At 43.8% G+C, this 23,264-nt stretch overlaps 3 protein-coding genes across 3 annotated transcripts; 1 reads left to right on the plus strand and 2 right to left on the minus strand.

Annotated features, from left to right (window-relative positions):
* Nucleotides 1-628: 628 nt before the first annotated feature.
* On the minus strand, nucleotides 629-5,161 carry LOC123406310 (translation initiation factor IF3-1, mitochondrial). The gene is made up of 8 exons (XM_045099795.1): nucleotides 4,893-5,161; nucleotides 4,723-4,816; nucleotides 4,572-4,639; nucleotides 4,369-4,467; nucleotides 3,189-3,245; nucleotides 2,716-2,784; nucleotides 2,049-2,117; nucleotides 629-1,945 (listed from the first exon to the last, which is right to left on the minus strand). Exons 1-8 carry the CDS (start codon nucleotides 5,046-5,048, stop codon nucleotides 968-970), a joined length of 1,590 nt encoding a protein of 529 aa, XP_044955730.1. The 5' UTR covers nucleotides 5,049-5,161; the 3' UTR covers nucleotides 629-967.
* Nucleotides 5,162-9,003: 3,842 nt separating this feature from the next.
* LOC123406309 (amino acid transporter AVT1C-like) lies at nucleotides 9,004-14,247 on the plus strand. The gene is made up of 12 exons (XM_045099794.1): nucleotides 9,004-9,313; nucleotides 10,077-10,432; nucleotides 11,574-11,788; nucleotides 11,913-11,936; nucleotides 12,059-12,239; nucleotides 12,366-12,585; nucleotides 12,684-12,819; nucleotides 12,929-12,948; nucleotides 13,146-13,288; nucleotides 13,406-13,449; nucleotides 13,650-13,712; nucleotides 13,917-14,247. Exons 1-12 carry the CDS (start codon nucleotides 9,111-9,113, stop codon nucleotides 14,013-14,015), a joined length of 1,704 nt encoding a protein of 567 aa, XP_044955729.1. The 5' UTR covers nucleotides 9,004-9,110; the 3' UTR covers nucleotides 14,016-14,247.
* A 4,160-nt stretch (nucleotides 14,248-18,407) lies between these two features.
* On the minus strand, nucleotides 18,408-19,598 carry LOC123406313. Its single transcript, XM_045099797.1, has 2 exons — nucleotides 18,962-19,598; nucleotides 18,408-18,791 (listed from the first exon to the last, which is right to left on the minus strand). Exons 1-2 carry the CDS (start codon nucleotides 19,534-19,536, stop codon nucleotides 18,596-18,598), a joined length of 771 nt encoding a protein of 256 aa, XP_044955732.1. The 5' UTR covers nucleotides 19,537-19,598; the 3' UTR covers nucleotides 18,408-18,595.
* Nucleotides 19,599-23,264: the final 3,666 nt, after the last annotated feature.

Consider the following 23,264-nt stretch of genomic DNA (forward strand, 5'->3'; position numbering starts at 1 on the left):
ACAAACATATTTTGAAATGCGTGAACATTTTTTGATTGGCAGGAATATTTTTTCAAATTTTTTTTAAATCTAAGTAAAGTAGTTCTGAAATATCTATAATTAATTTATGAAAAAAAAAGAAAAAAAAGCGAAGGAATTAAGTAATGTTCGTAGCATCTAATGTGCTAGCCCAGTAGCGCGTCATGGAGAGGCGAGGGGACCCTCATACTCGCTGCAACGAGCTATAGACGCGCCCAAAGGAAGGTTGGATTGTCGCCTCAATTTGCTTCTCAAATAAAATCAATGCCCTTATTCTATCTTTGATATATCTCTGCATTTTAAATGGCAAGATACAACCAATTGAAAAAAAAACGCATGTGACATACTCTCTCCATCCCACAATATAAGACATTTTTACAAGCTGCTCCCTGCTTGCAACTTGACAAAAAAAATCACCAACCCACACGAATTTGCAGCTAGAGAATTGAGATTCACTTGATTTACTGATTTGGGAGAAAAGAGGGAGCACGCAAACACATTGTCCTCTTGGCTCCCGGCCAATTAATTCGCCAGTTAATACATCACACTAACACAGACAGTTTCAACAAGTATTGGTAGACCAGTTAATACATCACACTAACACAGACAGTTTCAACAAGTATTGGTAGATGGGTCAAAAATAGCTGTGACACACACCAGACACTGCATTGGTTCATCCAATAATGAGGCTCACTGATTATTTATGTAGGCCAAATAAATGATAAAAACAAAATGGTGTTACCGTGCTACTACTTGATGATAGACAAGCAGATCAGTGCTCCTGACCTCAAAGATTACATGGCACCACCAGCTTCATCATGCGTAAAAGACCGAGTGTAAGCACCGGCAATCTCAATGCAAACATTCTCAAATAGACGGCCACCGCGAAAAAACCTAGTATCATTCTTCGCAAGCATCACCGCCCACCTCATTCATTCTCACGAGCTTTTCACAATCCCTTTTTAGGCTTACTGAATATTCCAAAGCTTTTCGCCGGTCCGGTCGTATCGGCAGGCTTACCGTCCACCGTCTTCTTCGGCTCCGATGCCGTGGCTGGCTTCCGGCTGCTGAATACGCCCACACTCCTGGCTGCTGTCGAGGCAGGGTTCCCTGCTGATGGCTCGGCATTCGGATTCGATTGCTGGAACTGGGGCTGCTGGCTGTTATACGGTGGGACACGGGTTCCTCTCTCGTTTCCCCTCGGGTCCTGCGGTGGGGGTCTGCTGCCTTGGTTGAACCTTGGGGGCGGCGGGCCAGGCTGTTGCAGAGGTGGCCTTTGGTTGTCCTTGAACCGGTACCTGTCTTCGTTCTCGTTTCTTCTCGGGTCTTGCTGTGGGGGTCTTCCTTGGTTGAACCTTGGCGGCGACGGACTAGGCTGTTCCAAAGGAGGCCTTTGATAGCGGCCTTCATGTTCACCTCTTCTCGGGTCCTGCTGCGGTGGTCTAACTTGGTTGTCACCTCCGGTCTGCTGCTTACGGCTGGCATACCTGTTGGTTTGCTCGGGTACAATGCCTTGATTATTAGTCTGCTCTTGCTGAGAATTTCCACTCCTGGAACCAAGTCCAGGTTGCGATGATTGGGGTCCCCCCGGACCAGGGCGAATCCTGTTTCCTGCAGCACCCATGCTCTTGTCCAAGTTACCGCGGTTGTTGCCTCTAAACTCTCTATCTTTCCCTTCCTTTTGCGCTGAAGATTCATGGGGATCCTCAGCTTCCAGACCATGTTCGTTTGTCTCATCCCCGCTATCAGCGCTAGTGGCTGACGATTCGGAGGTAGCGGCGTGGGGGGTGCCTTTGCTTGCGTCTTCTATGGCCTGGCTTGCTTTCTTTCCACCTTTCTTGGTTGCAAACTTCACGTGCCTGACAATAACATATGCATGCTTCGAGTCCAAATGCGGACCGCTTTCCACAGTGCAGACATCTTGTATCTGTTCAATCGGTGAAATTGTAGAAAATAAATAAACGTTGATAGGCAGCAATTCTTAGTGTAGCCAAGGATAAAGGGGGAACAGTACAGAACGGAGTACTCACCAGTCCTAATAACCGAGATAGCGGTCCGCCTAAATCTTCTGCTTCGTTACCTGCGGGCATCGCCATGCACTGCCAAACAGGAACATCACTCAGTTCTTCACTACTTGTACCCAAGAATGTAAGGTAAACATATGCATATGAACATCCATGTTGGTTCACAGTAGAAAAGATTGTGTCAAATACTACCATCTTAGGTAGAAATGAAGAATAAGTCCTTCAGGTAATTACTGCTTCAGGTGAAGAGAAAGGAACAGTTTATTGCTCAAACAAGATATGAAACAGACAGGTTTATTCCCAGAAAGCAGCATTATATAGGCACAAAAAGAGACATGGAGAACCATGCAATTAAGAGCATACTACACTTCAGCTACATACATAACTGAATTGGGACCGATGATTGGTTCCCGATCATAATCATCGGTTCGTATATATCTATGACTTTGGGAGCGACAAAAGCCGCCTAATCGTTGCACACTGTTTTGGGTTCCCTTGTCCAGATATAAGGTTTCCTTGGGGATTGCCCAGTAAACTAGTATAAAAAGAAGTTAAAAAGCAAAACCCACAGATAAGACCTGTTGACAAGTCGTGTTACAGTTCCTTGGGTTGTCACCAAAGATTTGCAGAACCATACGATACAAAAAACTAAAAAGTATGCGAGCTCTCTTACCTTCACCTTGTATCCACGCTCCATCAGCCTGGTAATTGCATCTGCTTTCACCTTCATGTCTTTAATTTCCTACAAACAATAATTTATGTTCCTCAACAACACCGCATGGCACAAGGCCTCCATATTGAACACAATATATCTATGACTTTGGAAATGAGTGAGCTCAACTAGGTATAGGTCCAAACAAACAGAAAAAAGGATGTAGCAGTCCAATCAAGCTGTTACTACAGCTAAAAGGTGGCAATCAATCATGCATTGCACATATGAACAAAAACGTTATGTAGAACAACAGAACATTCACTATTACTGCCAGAAAGCAACTACCAATGTTTTCCTTCAAATATCCCAAAAAACGCCTTACATTTTGAGAGAAAGGGAGTAGTGATCAAGCATGCATTCCGTATAAGAATAAAGAATCATGAAAGATGATAATCTGCAATTAACAAAAGGTTAAAACAAGCAAGAAAACTTACAGTTTTCGCCTTAAACCGCACTTCTTTGATATCACCACCACGCAAAGCAATAGCAGACTGCAGAAAATCAGATGCAAAATAAGGAGAGGGATTTGCAATTTTCATTAAGATGTGAGATCAAAGCCCATTGAAGGTGCACGTTTATCATGACTTATGCAAAAGTAATATAAACATGGAAGGAGATATAATGGTTAACATTGTTTTCCCTTGCTAGGTTTATAAGGCTACATTTAGCACAGTGTTACTTTTCAGGAGCCCTTAAATATTTCTGCTGTACACGCAACACTTACTCGAAATCATCTTCTTTCAGACACAACAGTAAAATGTTCCTAGAATAAGTAAACAATTCCCTATCTAAATATACTCCAACACACGAACACAGCAACCAATTGTTGCTGTAATCAGTATCTTGCTTTTGTTGGAATCATGGATAAGAAGATACTCCCTCCATTCCTAAATATAAGACCTTTTAGAGATTTTACTGTGGACTAGATACGGAGCAAAATGAGTGGACCTACACTCAAAAATCTGTCTATATACATCCGTATGTAGTTCATAGTGAAACCTCTAAAAGGTCTTATATTTAGGAACGGGGGGAGTAGAAGATAATGGAGTGCACTGACAAAATATATGGTAAATGGCTTGTCTTCTAGAAGAAACTATAACTAGACTACTAGAGCGAACGGTAGTTTACGTAGCTGAGACTGATTGTTGTTTTTTAACACCGCTTTTCTTAACACAGACCAAGGAACTGTAAGTTCAGAATACAATGGTCTGACAACAACAACAATTTACAAGCATGGAAGGAGATACATGTTCAACACTGTTTTCACTTGCTCAGTTTTAAAGGCCACATTCAGCATTGCTTTGCTTTTGAAGCGCACATATATACTTCTAATCTGGACGCAACAGTACGTCCAAATCATCTTCTTCTATGACACAGCAGCAAGATCTCACTGATACAGCACGACTCAAGCAACGAGCCGTTAGTTCACAATCCTAACTAATTATACTCCAAGATACAGCACAGAAACAAACGACTCAAGCAACGAGCCGTTGGTTCACAATCCTAAGGTCTGGCATGATTACGAACACGGCTTCCCCTGTTCTAAGCATTTCAACTCAGCTCCAGTAGCGATGAGACGACGAATTCATCACAAACACACACACACACACACACCTTGGTTTTCAGGCGCTGTTTCTGCTGGACATCCTTGTTATACTTCTCCTTGTGGAAGTCCATGATCTTGCAAACCGGAGGGTTCGATTTCCGGTCGACCTGCGCCGGCGAGCGGCGACACCGAGATAACCATGAGAAGTGAAAATTGGCAGCACATGGTGAAGAAGAAGAAGAAGGAGGAGGAGGAGGAGACGCGGCGTTACCTCGACCAGGTCCAACCCCATCCTGGCGGCCATCTGCAGCGCCTCGTGCCGGGGGACAACATCATGCCCTGCGGAAATCGGAAAAAAAATCGCATCTTGAGCATCGGAATGGTGAATGGAGGAGGGGGGTGGGAGGGAAGGGTGTGGGCACCTCCGTCGGTGACGAGCCGGAGGAAGGGGGCGGTGATGTCGTTGTTGAGCCGGTGCCCGGCGTCGTCGTCGGCGTCCTTGAACACCTTCTTGACCTTTCGAGCAGGAGGATATGAGATGAGGGGAAGCTAGGGCGGGTAGAGGGATGGTGGGGGGAGGGAGGGGACGTACGTGCTGCGGCGGAGCGGCGAAGGAGCGGCGGGGGACGGTGACCGGGCGGCAGAGGTACGGAGGCGGTGGCGGAGGAGGCGTGGCGGCGGCGCGGCGGAGGCAGTATGATGCCTGGGAGCGGACGGCGAGGGATCCGATGGCGCGGCGGAGAGCCATGGATGGCGGCGGAAGGAAGGGGAGGGGAGGGGAGTCCGTCGGCGGAGAAAACCTCCACGCCGAGGGCCGGATCAGCAGCCCAGGAGTGACTCTAAACTAAAGCTAAGCCCACTGGCGAAGCCCATTCCATTCGCGGCCTCTCATCTCATCCGTCAAAAAAACAAAAAAACCATGAGAATCACAATGTGTGTGTGATGGAAATTGTTCGGTTGCCCTGCAAACATGAGAATCATATGAACTTTCTAGCACCAACCTATTAACTCAAACACCGACAACGTATCCCTTCCCTTGGCGGAAGATACGATTTTCATGAAACAATTTCCGGCCTTTTTCTGGCACCATAATCATATGCCCGGCGGAAGATAAGTACCATATCGCTCTCTCCCTCCTTATCCATGAAAAAGGCCATCACGGGTGATAGTATCCCTTCCCTTGGCGGAAGATACGATGCCGTGGGTCTTTCCTCCTCCTCTGCTCCCGGCGGACGGAACTAGTCTTTCAACTGGTGGCATCGGAGAGGTTCTACTTGGAGCGGGCCTTCTCATCCTCTCTGAAAGACTTTATGATGATGGTCTTCCCCTGGATCTGACGACGGTGGAGGTTCTACTTCTTATTCGATGAGTGTCTTGGCAATCGTCGAGCTGTACGTGTGCTGAACGTGGAGGTGCCGTCCGTTCGACACTAGATCGTGGGACTGATTGCGGGATAGTTCGCGGGGCGGATCGAGGACGTTCCACTACATCAACTGCGTTCACTAACGCTTCTGTTGTACGGTCTACAAGGGTACGTAGATCACACATCCCCTCTCGTAGATGGACATCACCATGATAGGTCTTGGTGCGCGTAGGAAATTTTTTGTTTCCCATGCGACGTTCCCCAACAGTTTTTTGTGTCTCCGCTGGAGCACCAGGAGCGGCGCTTATATCGTGCGTCTATTGGAGATGGGCTTAAAAATCAAACTCGTGATTTTTTTTTTCTAATTCAAAACTCACACCTTATAGTTCGGAAAAGTTAAAATGGGCTTTCCAGAAGGTTGAGGGAGGCTTCCAGCAGGAGAAGCTGAGACGAGATGGGGAATGCATGTTGGCGTCAACGTCATTGCATGGTCCATTCCACTGTGCTGGGGTTCAGTTTAACTTATCTGAATGAATAAACAAACCATGCATACACGGGATCCGATCAGCCATGCCGATCAAGAAGATGCTACAGTGCAAGCAAACGTGATTCCAAACAAACAAATAAATTTCAACCAATGGACGGCAATCAATCAATCATTCATGCAACGCAAACACGCACTTATACTATCATAATCGTTGCTAGCCCAGCTACTCAGAGTTTATTTCCTTCTTTCTGATCCGATTCTGTCAGCAGATACTCAGATCCGATCTATGACACTAGTCCATCCGTCTCATGATATAAGAATGTCTTTTTAACACTGCATTAATGTGTAGTAAAATCTCTTATGTTATACTCCCTCCGTCCTAAAATAAATGTCTTAAGCTTAGTACAATTTTGTACTAGAGCTAGCACAAAGTTAAGACAGTTATTTTGGGACGGATGGAATAAAACATAGGGAGTAACTATACAAAGAAAGAGAAATATCAGTGACAGCCATGGCATGGATGGCAGCAGCAGCTGCTCTTTTCTTACTGCTGTCGTCTGATCTGCGGACAGAAACGAATTGCCCCCCACCAACATTACTTGCTGTATTAATTTGTCTTGATGCATGCGATGTTACCATCATCATCATCATCATCATAACAATAAATAAATAAATAATAAAACAGGCAGCAACGACGACATCAATCAGTATTCAGTAATGCTATATATATATATATATATATATGCTAGTGGCATTGTGTAGTGGGGTAATACGTACGAACCTCCTAATCATAATGTTTCCCTCCATGGATGGACGTTTGCCTCCACTGCAAGCTGCCATCTTGTTCTTGTAGGCATCCCAAGCAAGTGGACGGTTAACTGGCCCACACGACTGAATGTCTAGCTAGCGCCTCTCGTTTCATCTAGTCTATCATCTCATATACCTTGCTGTTTTTTTTTGTGTGGTTCCTGGCTGATTGCTGTTGACTGGCCATATTTGGCTCCGAGCACCCTGGAGCTCTTTGCTTCCCAACCTTCTTTTGTAATGTTTCATAAATCCAAAATAAACTAGTGTGCATATACCTACAGTAAATCTGTGCGATAAATACATAGGATTTTTTAGCCACAAAATGTTTTGGCCATGAAAGGAATAAAAAGAAGAAGAAAACATAGTGATCTATACACCGGCAAACAATGGTCGCGGTCTCAGTTCTCTCAGTCCATCTCTACCGCCCGGTCCGACCCCTTTTCTTCACCGGCGGCGTCATTCCTAGGAGTAGAGGAAGGTGATATGAGCAAGGATGCCATGTGTATGCATGTGTAGGCGGTGTTTTGCCTTTCAGGCGGCTACTATGATGCCGTGTTGGAGCTCTTGTCCGGCGGTGGCGGAAGGGGGGTCCGGTGCTAATTTCATCAATGATCTCACATGGTACCAGGATCGGGAACGTGCCTTTTCTCCCTATTTGTCACCGTGGGAGGGATGAGGAGATGTTGAAGGGGAGGGAGTATGTGCCCGACGAGCTGATAGAACAGTTTGTCGTTGGAGCCATCGCGCTAGGCAGGAGCACCCTTCCCTTTTGGGAGAATCTTGCTCTTGTGTCAGGAATCATGTTTCTAATGGTCCACTGATGTATCCTCCGGTAGAATAAGGACATGTTGGAGCGTCGATGTTCACTAAAGCCACCTTCGTTCTCTCCTGCCATACATCATGCCATAGAGGAGACATTTTGCGCGCAACTTGGCGCCTACTTCTCTTCCATCCGGTTAGCCACCGATGATTGAGTGGTAGCCAACCCATCACAAGACGTTGTTTCATCCACGACGATGATGGGTTTGGATCGATGATGCACACAAGTACAAGGACGAAATTCCAATCTTGCTTCATGACCTCGGCTCTTTTTTTAGTGTTAGTAGTGGTCTATAATTTTGCATTCTTCGATGGTCCTAGTGTAAAATGTACTCTTATACCCCTGGTCCCTTTTCTCTGTGTATAACGTCCAACTGCCGGGGGGAGAGGGGGGGGGGGGGGGGGGCTCGTGCAAACCCTAGCCTCTGCCTCCCCGAACTGCCCCACACCCCCTCCTAGACTTCCTGACACTGTCAGAGGAGGACGGCGAGCAAAGCTTGCCCAACTTAGAGCTACGGTAGGCTTGCCTCCTTGTGTTTGCTGGGAGACTGCCTTGGATGACATGGCAATGATGACGAAACACAAAAAATATTCTTTCTTTCTGGTATCGCTCACGCCCACGCTTCTCCTTTCCTCATGAGCTGGAGTGTGGCAGATCGTGCTACCGTCCACGGGTGAAGGGAAAAAGGGGGCAACGGAGATTCACAAGGCTCACAAGGGGAGACGAAGCGAGACAATAACAAAAGAGGGGAGAGGAGACTACACCACAAAGACCTCACGCGAGGGAGGTGAGCGACGTTGTTTCATCCACATAGCGTTTATGCAAAAACAAAAGAGCTCGCGACCGGCCGGATTTTATATAAAAAACATAGCGTTTATGCAAAAACAAAAGAGTAGCCACACGAAACCTAATCTAGCACCAATAATATTTCTCTTAGAAATCAGAAATGCCATTACCTTTTACTACTTCCTTAAAAATTTGCAACATTAAAATGTTTGTACGTGTCGACAGCTCGCCGTCCAGCCAGGCACATTATTTTTTCCCCTTTTATTAAGACAGGAAAAGAGAGTCACAATTTCTTTCTTTTTTTTGAATTGAATTTATTTAGGGTTTTTACAGTGGTGCTACCATGGGTATGGACAGCCAATCCCTTTTACTGGTTTCCTTATGCTGTATATTACTGTGAATCAATAGTGGGACATAGTTTTGAATCCTAGGCTATATATACATATAAACCCAGCATCCAAACCAAAGCAATCACTCATCCCATCCCATCCCATCCCTGTCTTGTCTGCTCTCCATCTTCTCTGCTCTGCTTCTGGTGCGGGAGGCGATGAAGAGCCTGCTGGGGGAGGAGCGGAGCTTCATCATCGAGAGCGACGACGACGACGACGAGGAGGACCCCATCCACAAGGACGGCGCCGGCGGCTCCTCGTCGGACTCGTCGTCGTGCGCCAGCCCGCGCGGAGGGAGCGGCGGCGGCGGCGGCGACAGCCAGCCCAACTCCTACACAAACCAATGGCCGCAGAGTTACAGGTAACGATCTCATCCATCCATCCATCCATTAAAGGTCAAGTCTTGCGTTCGATCTCTTGCTTGCTGCTGCTGCAACCTCCCTCCCTTTCTCTCAACAAGCTCTCTCTTCAGAATTCTACCCGATTTCATCACCTGCATCCCTCCTCTGTTCTCTCCTGTTTATCCCTCTGCATCTCTGGATCTGTAATTCTGCATCACTGTATGTATGTATGTATGTATGTTTGTATGTATGTACCAATGGTGCTGATGTTTGTATGTATCTCTGGATCCTCGCAGTTGGAAAGTAGGAATTGTGTTTGCCCACCCATCTTAATCCATTACCTGTTGCAAACAATCATCATTATTATTTTGGAAGGATGCTCCATTACTGTCACCAATTTTAAAATAACCAGGTCACCAATGGTGGGGTGATACAGGCTACAGCTCAGGCCTGTGGACCAGCACCTGGCTGTCACATCCTCACCTCCTCGGCCGTTTCTTTTTCCCTTGGATTTTTTCCTTGGCAACAATTTCCTTTTGTATTCCAACGACGGTTCTCTTTTTGCATTTTTGATCTTGTTCCAAGTCATGATTTCTGACCAACACGCGCATATATGTAGTCTTGTTCTTAAATTAAATTAAATGAGCCCGAACCTTACTGTATTTTGTTGGCTATAAATAGTCTGAAACAAGTTGTTACAATGCCTATGCACATAATTTGCTCTGCCTATTCTCATATTAATAACAATGCTTTCTTTTTTTTCTTTCTCTTGTGTTTCGACAGGCAATCGATCGACATTTTGAGCAGCGTGCAGTCGCCGAGCCTGGGTTTTCTGGGGACCCCGACGCTCAGCAGGCTGTCCAACTCCTTCCTCAACAGCTCCTTCCTCAACAACTCGTTCCGAGGCAAAACCCCTGAGGTCATCTCCAACCTCGTCAAGCCGCTTATACGGCCGACAACAAGTGACGAGCAACAGCAACAACAACAGCATCATGAAGATATCAGGAAGAGCTCGCAGTACCTTCTACCGTCGAGGAAGCCGTCGCTGCAGCAGATTCCCGAGGATCAGAAGCCCCTGGTGGTTGGTCATGAGGTTTCTCCCTACCAGCAATGCTCTTACACCCAGGGAGCCATGAACGGTAAGCACCTAACACAGGGCTATGAATTTCCCATTCTGAACGTGAAATGAAATGCTACAGAAAATGGTAGATATGACGGATCGATACGACTAAATCGACCGATAGATCCAACGAAGATAAACTACATGCGTGTACGTATGTTGTTTCTAGAGCCGTCCTGCTAGTTTTTGTGAGCAGAGCATGATAAATAGGGCCCCTCAATTATTGGCACTGCAGGATATTCTTGTGCATTCTTGTGATGTACCATTGCTGAACATCAGACTCGGTGAACCTAGACACCTTCCTAGCAGACCGAATGTCCAAGTTCGGTGTACCGATGCCCGAGTTAGAAGTTCATACCCACCGTAGCATCGCGCTGATATCTACTAATACACAAATTTATACTAGTCCAAGAGCATAATTTTTGAAGGATCTGCATACAGAACACACCGCTTTTCGTTCAAGTTCCTCCATGATTCAGAGTAGTTGTAATCGCTCCGTGTGTGCGCATTTTACAGTTAAATACATCACTGAAGGTTGATAGAAATATTAGTTGGCTCCTAGAATGTTGTGATCAGATCTGCTTAACCAAGTGGAGTTGCTGGAAGTTAACTTAAGCGCAGAGAATCAAGCCATCAAGTACACCAAGTGGTCAATTATGCATGATTGAGTATGCGTCTATTCGCGTTGTTGATGCGCCGCATCGCAGGTCCACCGTTTCGATTTTTCTTCTTGTTCTCCGTATTAATAGGGACATCACATGGTTGATGAGTCAGCACAACCAAACCATGTGACGTGTTGTCACATCGAGATCTGCACGCTGTCCCGTTGCTTGATGGCAAACCATTTGCTGTCGAATTATGCACAAATGATTCCATTCCAGAAAATGTGGAAATACTGAAGTCCAACCTGCCACTGTAGTTTTTATATATGAATTTTCTCATGCAAGGAGTTAACCCGAGTTTACGGTGAGGCTTTACTGTCTGTAACTTATTTCACTTGGATCTACAATGGAATTTCTGTTCTGAATGTCTGAACTTTCCCGATGATAAATTTTACTGAACCTGAAGAATACTTACTATTCCTGGATAAGTATAGAATTCTTGACGACAAAATACTCTGATTATTAAGTTCAGTGCTCCCATTTCTGTTTAATATGCAGGCATAAATGTTCTTTGTGGTGTCGGAATCCTTTCAACGCCTTACGCCATCAAGCAAGGCGGGTGGATCGGACTGGTGATACTGATTGTATTTGCTCTGCTCGCATGGTACACCGGTGTGCTGCTGCGCCGTTGCCTGGACAGCAAGGAGGGCCTTCAGACATACCCAGATATCGGTCATGCCGCCTTTGGCACCACCGGTCGCATAGCCATCTCGGTAAGACTAAGATCTCATTATTGCATATTAGCGATCTTCTGTTTGGGCAGATTTCAGTCAAAGAATGTTGTTGTGCTAACTTTTTCTTTTTCTTTTTCTTGTGTGTGGGCTTCACTATCTGCAGATAATCCTGTATGTGGAACTGTATGTAAGTACTCAGTACCAACCAGTCATTTAAATCATAATTGCTACTTTCTACTTATCGAAGAGTCATCACAACATTTAAAAGAATCTGCAACGAATTAACCGATGCTTGATCTATTGTTGCAGGCCTGCTGCATCGAGTATTTGATACTGGAAAGCGACAATTTATCGAAGTTGTTCCCCAACGTACACCTGAACATTTGGGGCTTGGCAATAAACTCGCATGTATTCTTCGCAATCTTGACGACTCTTGTGGTCATGCCGACCACTTGGCTCCGTGACCTTACCTGCCTGAGCTATATTTCAGGTATCTATCTATTCACCTGTTGCTTTTTTTATTTTCATGCTGCTTGTGCATATGCTCTGCAACCAGTGCCATGTCCACGCATCAGACATCGTGTCTCATGATGTTTGTCCTGTTTGTGCTTTGTAGCTGGAGGTGTTGTGGCATCAATCCTTGTAGTCATCTGCTTGTGCTGGATTGGGGTTGTCGACCATGTCGGCTTTGAGAACAAAGGGACTGCGCTAAACCTCCCGGGGATTCCTATCGCAATTGGGCTGTACGGTTACTGCTACTCGGGCCATGGGGTGTTCCCAAACATCTACTCTTCTCTGAAGAATCGCAACCAGTTTCCCTCCATTCTTTTCACTTGGTAAATAAATTAGCTACGTGCAGTCCATCTGTGTTCCATATCATTTTTTGTGTGGAAATTCAACACTGACTTCTGGTTTGATGCTTCTGTAATTTCAGCATTGGATTCTCCACCATTTTGTTTACTGCCGCCGCTGTGATGGGATACAAAATGTTTGGTGAATCCACTGAGTCTCAGTTCACGCTCAACTTACCGGAGAATCTGGTGGTTTCCAAGATTGCCGTCTGGGCTACGGTAAACTGCTTTTGCCTAGATTATTTCAGATCCATTTGTTCTCTAGCAAGCATGTTTTACGTAACTTCATTCTCAGCCATGTTGACTTAGCTCCTAACTTTTGTTGCAGGTGGCAAATCCAATAACCAAATATCCTTGGCTTGTCAATTATTTCTCTTGAAAAGGGGATATTATATTAATCTCAAAACTGCAACATAGAGAAATTATGTTTCTTGTCAATGTTTCTCTAGAATACACACCGGTCTTTTTATTACATGCTTAATAACATTCTGAAATTATGTCTTGATGTATATGATTATTGCACAATGTCCTTAACAAATAATCACATATGCATTGACAATAACCCCACTGGCCATGAGTCTGGAAGAGTTGCTGCCGCGAAGTCAGCAGAAGTACTCCAACATAATCATTCTTAGATCAGCCCTGGTGGTGTCAACGCTCATCATTGCTCTGTCAGTTCCCTTCTTTGGTAAGTTAATTTGCTTTCTTTTGTCAGGGATACATCTTTGATCTACTACACATTAGTAGCACTGACTTTTCTTCGATTATCCACTGACTTTTCTTCCTTTTATGTAAATGGACACAGCACTTGTGATGGCTCTGATTGGTTCTCTATTCGCGATGCTTGTGGTAAGTTTTCCCTGATTATTTCATCGGATGATAACAAGTACTCCCTCCGTCTGGAATTACTTATCGTGGAAATGGATATATCTGGACGTATTTTAGTTCTATATACACCCATGTCTATCCGTTTCTGCGGCAAGTAATTCCGGATGGAGGGAGTAGTTGGTAAGCTATTCGTGAGAGGCTAAAATATATTTTCATTGCAGACCTACATTCTACCTTGTGCCTGCTTTCTGGCCATCCTTAAGGCAAAAGCGACTTGGTATCAGGTACACAACATTTCCAATGTCACATCTGTTTACTGTAATTAGTGAAATGCCCTTTATCGAAAAAATCTGTTTATTGTAATTATACTAGTGTATATCCTAGCCGAACGAAGAAGGTTATGAAGTCATATTGTGATGACATTGCCAAGCAAATTTATGTAAAGCACCTATTTATGATGAGGAGCCTAACTAAAACCTATTTTACAGACTGCAACATGCTCATTCATCATCGCCGTAGGGGTGACCTGCGCCTGCGTGGGGACATACTCATCACTCTCTGGGATTGTCCAGAACTACTCCACCTGACTGCGAAGTACTTCGTTCCCTACATACATAGCAGAGAAGATTGCTCGATAGACCGGATTATTATACATATAATTAAGCATATGTATGGGCGAGAGTGGATGATTCAAATTTTGCCGAACAATGGATTGCATCCATCCATATATAAATGTTGTATTATTAGATTTGTATTGGTCTTAAATTTGTGGCAACTCCATATATGCATGCATGATAAATTTGTATTATTATTGTTAAATTTCTGTGTTGATGGATCTTTGTCAGTTTTGCTAGCTAATTACGATTTACAAATACTTTAAACTTTCATATAAATCTATAATGGGAGTGTAATTTGGCCGACATGCAACTCGAACCTTTATTTGTCTCTATATTAACTATATTTAGAGTGAGGTGTGTGTATAGTGACAGTTGGATGTTGTTTTGGAGGAATAACATGTAAATGCAAAAGAAAGTGAACGATATTAGGCAGTTCCATGTGGTTTCTTCAGTGGCGGCTAATTGGGGATTTAGGGTGACGGTGGTGGTTCATACTAAGGTATCATGCGACGTGGATACAATGAAGAACATGGACTATATAACAAATGGAAATATAAATGCATGAAAAAATAAGAGGGGGAAGGTGTATGTATATGCAACATTTTTCGGTAACTGAAGTACAAGTAGGGTTTAGGTTGAGGCTGCAACACACATGCAAGTATAGAGAACATATGATGCATGTGTGGTATGTCCGGGTTGACCCAAGGTTCAAAAACTCCTCACTATTTGAAGCCGTGTACACAGGAAGGGGAAATTAAGTGTGCTTGCAAATATGCAATGTGATACTAAAAACTAGAACCTTTTTCACCAATGGTGCGGGACAAAGCGAAGTATATTGAGGCAATGGCATGTGGTTTCTTCCGTGTTGGAAAGGGAGCAACAAGCATAACTAGGCATGTCCCCAATGAGGTGTCATGTGCAAAGAAAAGACAAAGAAGAACAAGGACTATAGAGAGGATCAAAGTATAGTACTACAAAAAAGTTAAAATAGGCGCCGGTTCAGCACTGGTGAGCCTCGCTCAGGCCGTCGGCGGTGACACTCACCATTGACGGGCTGCTGGAGAAACTCCACAGTACTTGCATAAAATAGGTGCTCTCTCTCCATCTCTATCTTTCTCATGCCTCACCAGAAGATCTCAATCAAAATTATTATATACACGGGCAATTATCTCTAATGATTCGTAGTTGTTCAATACATGTTCATAGATAAGTAACCAAGGCATTCTAGGTGATCATTCTATTATGTCTCTATCTTTAGTGCCTAAGGTGTATAGTGTAATGGTATAATTTATGAGATCAAAAGCAATAACTCTTTTATCAAAGTAATGCCATGCAAATGGCAATCAAGTCAATACGAACCCAAGATGAAACCCAAATATTCTAGGCATGGAATGTAATAGGCAGAAACTGAGCACATGTCCTTGACATAAAATCATGTATTTATGTGGAAGTCAAAAATATCAAATATTAACCCCATGGCCAAAAAAGGAGAAAGTCTTCTACCAATGCAGCCAACCCCATGGCCACAAGGAAATGCCTCATTGTCAACGTTGATGCAAGGAGTACAGATTTTCATGCAACTAATGATGCTCATCAATCTAAAAAAAATAGTAAACCTATCTAATGACTTCAAAGAAAAGGAAATACCACTGAAGCAGATCTTACTTTTTTGGGAAACTTGCACGTGTGGTTCTGGCCGGGCTTTCCTTCGCTTACCCAGCGAGCGAAGGAGAGAGCCAATTTCTCTGTTCCGGTAGAGCCAATTCCTGCCATTAAGTTTCAACTGTCTTTAAACTTACTATTTCAAGTGCAATTATCAACTCCTTGCAAAATTGTTGGATTTTCTTTCACCACTACTATAGTAACACAAAGAAAACACCGAAGTTTTCACTCTTTTTCAACCACTGCCACTTTATCTGAGCATTGCGACGCAAAGTTTGCTAGAACTTTTCGAGTGAGCCCTCCTATGATGAACAAAAAGATGAATCCTACAACAAATAACGTGGGTGTTTTGTATTGTATCGAACCTCCCCACATGGTAGCGATCCAACTAAAGATTTTGATTCCCGTGGAGTAGTATAATTCTTAATACTATTAAGAATCTAGAATAATGCTATTACAAGGCAGAGTGAAAGAAAACTAGTTTCTTAATGCACCAATATAACACATGGCAGTGACGAATTAATTTGTACTTATGTACAATGACAATGGGACTAGTAGTGCATGACAATCTACTCAAATTGCTATGGAACTAGGTAGATATGGTGGACTTTTTGAGGAATATATTTGGGATAATGTGGAAGCTTAATACGTGGAAGTGAAGACCACGGAAGTATTTGTTGGGAAGTATTTCACCCAAATTTATATAGGACACGATATGAGCAAAAAAAATGATACTCCCTCCGTCACGGTTTGGAAGGCATGTTTGGAAAATCTCTGGGACCAAGGTAGTCATCGATTGGTTGTGAGATGTAGCATGTGTAAATGCTAATGCGCCTAATCAACTGAGAAAATACTAGTACTAATGTGTGAGCAGCAAATTAGAAGGGTGCATGCATGAGTAGTACTAGTACTAATTAATAGAAGTAATTGTTTTTGCGCCTTAAATATTGTCTATTTTAAAAATGCACGCAAGTTTAACTGTGTCTTCTAAACCGTGACGGAGGGAGTAAGAGTTTAGCATCTGTAATCCTCCTGTTGTCTACTCCATCAGCACCTCAGGGCGCAGTCACCCCACTTACTGCATCTATCCATGCCAAATGCACAACTAAAAAAAAATCAAAACCAAGAACATTTCCATGCTTTTTTGTTGAGTCTCATATGCCCATCAGCCTGGTCTCGGAATTCCTGAGAAGGACATGGAGGTGGTCATCGAAGAGGCATGCACTTGACATCACCATCAAGGAAGTTGGCGTTACCTCGGACCACGTCCATGGTGGTAGATGAACTTTTGGGAAAGGTGTATGCGCGTATAGAATTACATAAGAAAATGACCCCAATAACTCGTTGATGTTCCCTCAGGGAGGTCACCCGAGTGAACTATACATGGTTCTCTCAACAAGCAGGGAATGAACGAACGTTTTCGTTGGCTAAAAAAATATTCCAAATAGATAAATTTTCCATGTTGTTGTATATGGATTTGTCATGTTCTAAACAAAAAATTGTCATGCTGTATAAGAAGACTGTCAGAAAAGTGCCAAGCTGTAGAAGAGTACTGCCATGCGTTTTTGGGGATTGCCATGATTGCAGCATGGAGAATTGGTAAACTAAAAAAGAAGAAGAAAAATGGTGGAAATTACCATGCCGAGGACTTGCCATGCCGGCTGAAGGGAATTACGTCAACGCTAAAAGGTGAGAATTGTCATTCCCTAAAAACATAATTTTTCATCGTGAGAATGTGCTTGCTCAGATTTCGTCGTGAGTGAACCAATCACTGTTGGATATGTGGGCAGATCCAATGTTTATAAGGGTGTTCGCCGAGAACCTTAAAAGTATGACGTAAAATTTTCAACATTTAGGTAAGAGAAAGCATATGCAAGTATAAAAAACATGCAATGCATGTGGGGTATGTTAGTATATACTCCCTCCGTTCCTAAATATAAGTCTTTTTAGAGGTTCCACTAGTGAACTACATACGGATGTATATAGACATACTTTAGAGTGTAGATTCACTCATTTTGCTCCGTATGTAGTCACTTGATGAAATCTCTTAAAAGACTTATATTTAGAAACGGAGGGAGTATGTTCGTACGAGGCTTGACCCATGAAAAAAAATATTCTGTTACTATTTGAAGGAGTGCATGCAAGAAATGAAAATCAAAGGTGCTCGTTAATATTCAATGCGAAATCAGAACCTAGAATTTTTCATGAACCAATAACTTGGGAAAGAAACTGATGATACTGAGGCACCGGCACATAGTTTCTTTCATGCCGGCATGGGAGCATGAAGCTTAATTAGGCATATCTACTTCTACAAAGCGCAGATAGTACATGGTCATGCACCAACAAATACCGAGAAATATATGGATTGTAAGGAGGATTAGAAATAATTAACATTGAAATGTGTAGGGAAATAATTGGTGGAGTGGCGAGAGGTGTGTGTGTGTGGGGGGGGGGGGGATCTTTGTTGGGACATGGTGGCCGATCTCTAACGTTTGCACAATTTGAAAATAAACCAAGAACTTTTGCGCGCCCTTTTGTGTTGTTTGACATGCACAGTTTTAAACTCAAAACCGAAAACTTTTGCGCGCCAAGGTTTGGGAGAAGGATGACCTAAACCGAGAACTTTTGCGCGCCAAGGTTTGGGAGAAGGAAGGGACTGATACCGAGGTAGGCAATGCTGTCATCATATATATGGTTATTTAGTACCAAACAAAGGAGCAAAAAACTTCTTCTCAAGCAGTTTTTTGTTTCTCTTAACTTGGCTCCAACACAACATTGGGTTACAAATATTTCTTGAAATGGTACGTCACAAATCCGGTAGATCTGGCTAAGAAGCAAGCAGCAGGAGCATTGAGCATGGACAAGACGATGATGGATTCCTGGATTGATCAGGCGTTGGTTACCCTGGGAATGTATTTGCGCAGCCACATCTCGCGGTGGTCGATGGAGATCCTGACGAGCCTCTCACCATTGAGCACCAGCTTCACGATCGCCTCTGTCTTGAAGATGATCCGGCCGTACATGGGCATGTTGCCTCGTGTCGTCTTCTCCATGAGCACCCTCACGACGCAATCACCCCATTTCCTGCATCCATCCATCACAAATTGCCAATTAATCATCAGATATCAATAATATGAAGATTCAATACGAATCATGCATGCCGGCCGGAGATCTTAGTAGATCCAACTACAAGTCTAAAAACTTAATGAGTAGATATTGTAGTATCTTAATTAGTAGTGCATGCACTAGCTTACTCCCTGAAGTAGTCAAAGATCTCTTCGCGATGGAGGTGCATGTCCTTGGAGAAGGTGATGAACATGGAGCGGCAGTCCTCCGGCACGGCCACCGGAAGGGGGCAGTAGGGCGCCATGAGCTCCGGCAGGTTCCCAACCAGTCCAGTCTCAGACCTCCTGAGCAATACATTCAAGCGGTCATTGAAGAGCAACTTGCCGGCGCCGTCGAGGAAGTGGGCAACCCCACGGACCACTAGGTCCTGGTGAAAGGCAAAGAAGCCGGGCTCGATGTAGACGCCGCCCTGCATGCAGAGCGTGGAGATGAGCGGGATGGGCGGGAGCACGGGCACCGGGTAGCGCAGGCACTCGAGGACGGCGTTGGCCTCCTCGGCGACGATGGCCACGGCGCCAGCATCAAGGCCGGGGACATGGTGGATGGCGGAGATGGTGCCCTGGTCTAGCCAAACCAGCAGCGCCACCGCGTTCTGGGCCTGCTCCGGGTTGCCGCCCACGGACATGAACCGCTCGTACGCCTCCCGCGCGATGCTGTACATGTACAGCACCTCCCGCACGGTCATGGTGGCCGACCCCTCCATGGTATGGTAGCTTGGTGATGGATAGATGGATGGATGGATGAAGAGTCAATGATGATGGATGGATGGATGGATGAAGAGTCAATGGGGGAATGGATGGGGTATTTGAAGCTGCTGGTCTGGTCAAGGTTTAATGAGGTGCCAAAAATGGGCTCTCGTTGGATCAGGTTCGAACGTAGTAGTTGCTCTTCCTTCCTTGGTTGGTTTTACATCCTTTTCTGTTTTTATCTCTTCGTTTTACATCCTTTTTTAGGGAAGGCTCGTTTTACATCCTAAAATGTATAAATGTAATTAACCGCTTTGGATGCAGCGCAATACATCGTGCATTTCCTGCTAAATATATACCCTTTCTTTTCTTGGTATTGATTAAATTGATACCAAAGAAACCGTTCGATGACGTCATCGCCTAGCTCGGTGTCCTTCACATCCTCTCCCAAATCTCTATTTCTCCTTAATTAGGTAGCAAGGAAACCGTATGATGTGTCATTGACAAGCTCGGTATTCTTTGCATCCTTCCCCCAAGAATTGGCGCGCAAAGATTCTTGGTTCCAATTTTGAAACTTCGCATATTAGATTGAGCAAAAAGCTCAACCTTACTCCGCAACGATCACCAATGTCCCGACATAGACCCTTATGCACTCCCCTCATCTGCTTCATTATTTGGACATGAGCACCTATGACCTCCACATCATTTTCAACTTCACTTTACTGCTTTCTATTGTCCCCTTATTCCTTGTCGTTTCTCGGCACATGACACGTCACTGGATCCACGTACCGTTTCCGCCTCATGGAGGGAGATTCCTAATTCAGCTTTCTCCCTTGTCGGCACGGAAGAAACCGTGTGACACTGTTTCAATATCCTTTGGTTTCTTTCCCAAATAGTTGGTGCACAACAATTATAGGCTCTAGTTTACACTTCTTGTGTAAATTTTCTCGAAGGTGCCGAGGCCCCAGGCGATGGATCTTATCGGATCACAAACGTATTACTCTCGTGCCCGACGCTCTATCGCTGGTGGTGAAATTGCCGGCTTTTGGATCATGTTGGTGCTATCTTGTGGCTTGGGTGACTGTTGTGTAACGCTTGATCAATTTCAAAAACAAAACCAAGAACTTATGCGCGCCTTTTTATCCGGTTCGATATGCACAATTTCAGAATCAAGACAAGAAATGTTACACGCCGAGGTTTGGGGAGGAAAGAAAGGATACCGAGCTAGGTGACGATGTCATCGTATTGTTTCTTTAGTACAAAAATAAGGAGCACTAATATTTCCTCAACCAGCTCTATATTTCTATTAATTCACCTAGAGTGCAACATTACGTTACAAGTCGATAAGTAGCTAGATCTGGCTATCTAACATGAGGTTTGAGCTGAGATGACGATGAAGTTCATGAATGGATGGATCAGGCTGCATCATATGTTGGCCAGTGAAGGTACTTCTGCAGCCAGATTTTATGTTGGTTGATGGAGATCTTAACTAGCCTCTCGCCATTGAGCACAAGCTTCACTATGGCCTCTGTATTGAAGATAATCTGACCGTACACGGGCATATTGCCTCCCGTCGTCTTCTCCATGAGCACCCTCTCCATCCAGCCACCCCATTTTCCACAAATCATCAAGACATGTATGGTATGAAGATCCAATCCAAATAATGCATGCAGATCTTAGTAGATCCATGTGTCATTATAAACTTAATGAGTAGATCGAGTAGTAGCATATCTCAACTAGTAATGCACTTACTTCTTAAAGTAGTCAAAGATCTCCCAGTAATGAACATGGAGCGGTAGTCATGAGCTCTAGCGGGTTACCCACCACACCGGTCTTAGGCTTCCTCACCAAGACCTGAAGGCGGGTTACCTAACAGAATGGTCTCAAACTTCCTAAGGACTTGGAGACGATCGTCGAAGATGAACTTGCTGTCGTCGTAGAGGAAGTGGGAAACACCGCAGACAACCGGCTCCTGGTGAAAGGCGAAAAAGCTCGGGTTGATGTTGATGCCATTGTGCATGTAGAGCGCGAAGATGAGCAGAATTGGCGGGACCACGAGCGCTTGGTAGTGCAACTATGCAAGCACCCAAGGATGGTGTTGGCCTCCTCTTCCATGGTGATAGTCAGAGTTATGTACTGAAGTGCTCCCACTATACTCCTGTACTTGAAGGCTTGGTTCTGATCCAGTCCATGTCCAACTTCTCGTTAGTACACATCGATGTTGAAATTGCTTTGCAATTTGCCATACCGCTGTGTGCTCACGAGAAGCTCACTCGCGATGCGAAGAATAACACAAGGCACATGGTTGCCGGTTTGAGAACCTTGGACAAAGTGTATGAATAATCAAGCCGATGTTGCTGAATGAAGCCATGAGCTAATAGTCTTGCCTTGAACTCGTCGAGAGAACCATCAGCCTTTGTGCTTCACCTTGAAAATTCATTTGCACCCAATTATATTCTTGACAAGAGCGCGAGGGACGTGAGACCACGTTCGGTTTTGTTTAAGGGCATCAAATTCAAACTCCATGGTGGAGACGCCAATGCTAATTTGCAAGGCGGTCGTGGCAACATGGAAGGCACGATGACGAGGATCATGGAGGACGGTGCATCTTGACAATATTGTGTCCTAGACGAGTCGCCACCTGGTGCCGCATGCGAGCAGACGACATTGTTGATGCAGCCATAGGTGGCCCATGGGTTGAGGGTGGTGCACTGTCAGCAGACGAGGGCGGCCGACCACATCACAACGACTATATCTCGCATTCAGTGAGACGGTAGGAACTCACACTGAAGCGTGTACAGTAATCGTGCCGGCCCATCCATGAAAAAAGGAAGGAAAAAGGGAGAAGATGGCTGGCACTGCTAGCCGATCCGCTTGCTTCCCATTCGTAGTAAGTAGTAGGGGTGTGACCTACTTGAGGTGATTCCACCCGGTTTTATCCGTTTCTTTTTTGTTGGTTTGTTTTGTTTTTTCTTCTCCTTTTCTCATTTGTTGCATTTGTTTCTTTGGTTATTTTTCATTTTCTTTGGTTTATCTTTTCAAAAATTTCATTTTCGTTTTTTCGGTTTTGTTTGTTTCCTTTTCTTTTCAATCTACATTTTTGTATATGTCAACAACATTTATTAATACACATTTCACATTTTTTTAATACACAATTAACATTTTTTAATACATGATAAACATTTTTTTATATACATATTTTACATATTTTTCAACTGGCCGATTACCATTTTTCAAATAAAAGATTAACATTTGATGAATACATGTTGAACATTTTTCTTGTACGCATTTCTAACAAATTAAAATGCTTGATTAACATTTTCAAATACATGGTCAACATTTTTATGCATGATTAACATTTCTTAAATGCATTATTACCTTTCTTTAACACATGGTCAACATTTTTATGCAGTCTATTCCAAATGCTTGATTAATATTTTGTCACACATGGTCAACCTTTTTTATAAGCACATTTAATATTTTCAACTGTGTGATTAACGTTTTTCATATACGCATTCAACATTTTTTTCAAATAATTTTTTAACCTTTTTCAAATACCTCTTCAATATTTTTGCAAATGCTTGATTAACATTTTTATATACATGATCATATTTTTTTGTTACATGGTCAATATTTTTTAATCCTTTTATATACATAATCCAAATGTTTGATTAACAATTTTCAAACACTTGTTCAACATTTTTTCAAATTCTTGGTTAATATTTTTAAAATACCTAATTAAATT

Source organism: Hordeum vulgare, chromosome 6H (genome assembly GCF_904849725.1).
Source record: "Hordeum vulgare subsp. vulgare chromosome 6H, MorexV3_pseudomolecules_assembly, whole genome shotgun sequence".
NCBI lineage: Eukaryota > Viridiplantae > Streptophyta > Magnoliopsida > Poales > Poaceae > Hordeum > Hordeum vulgare.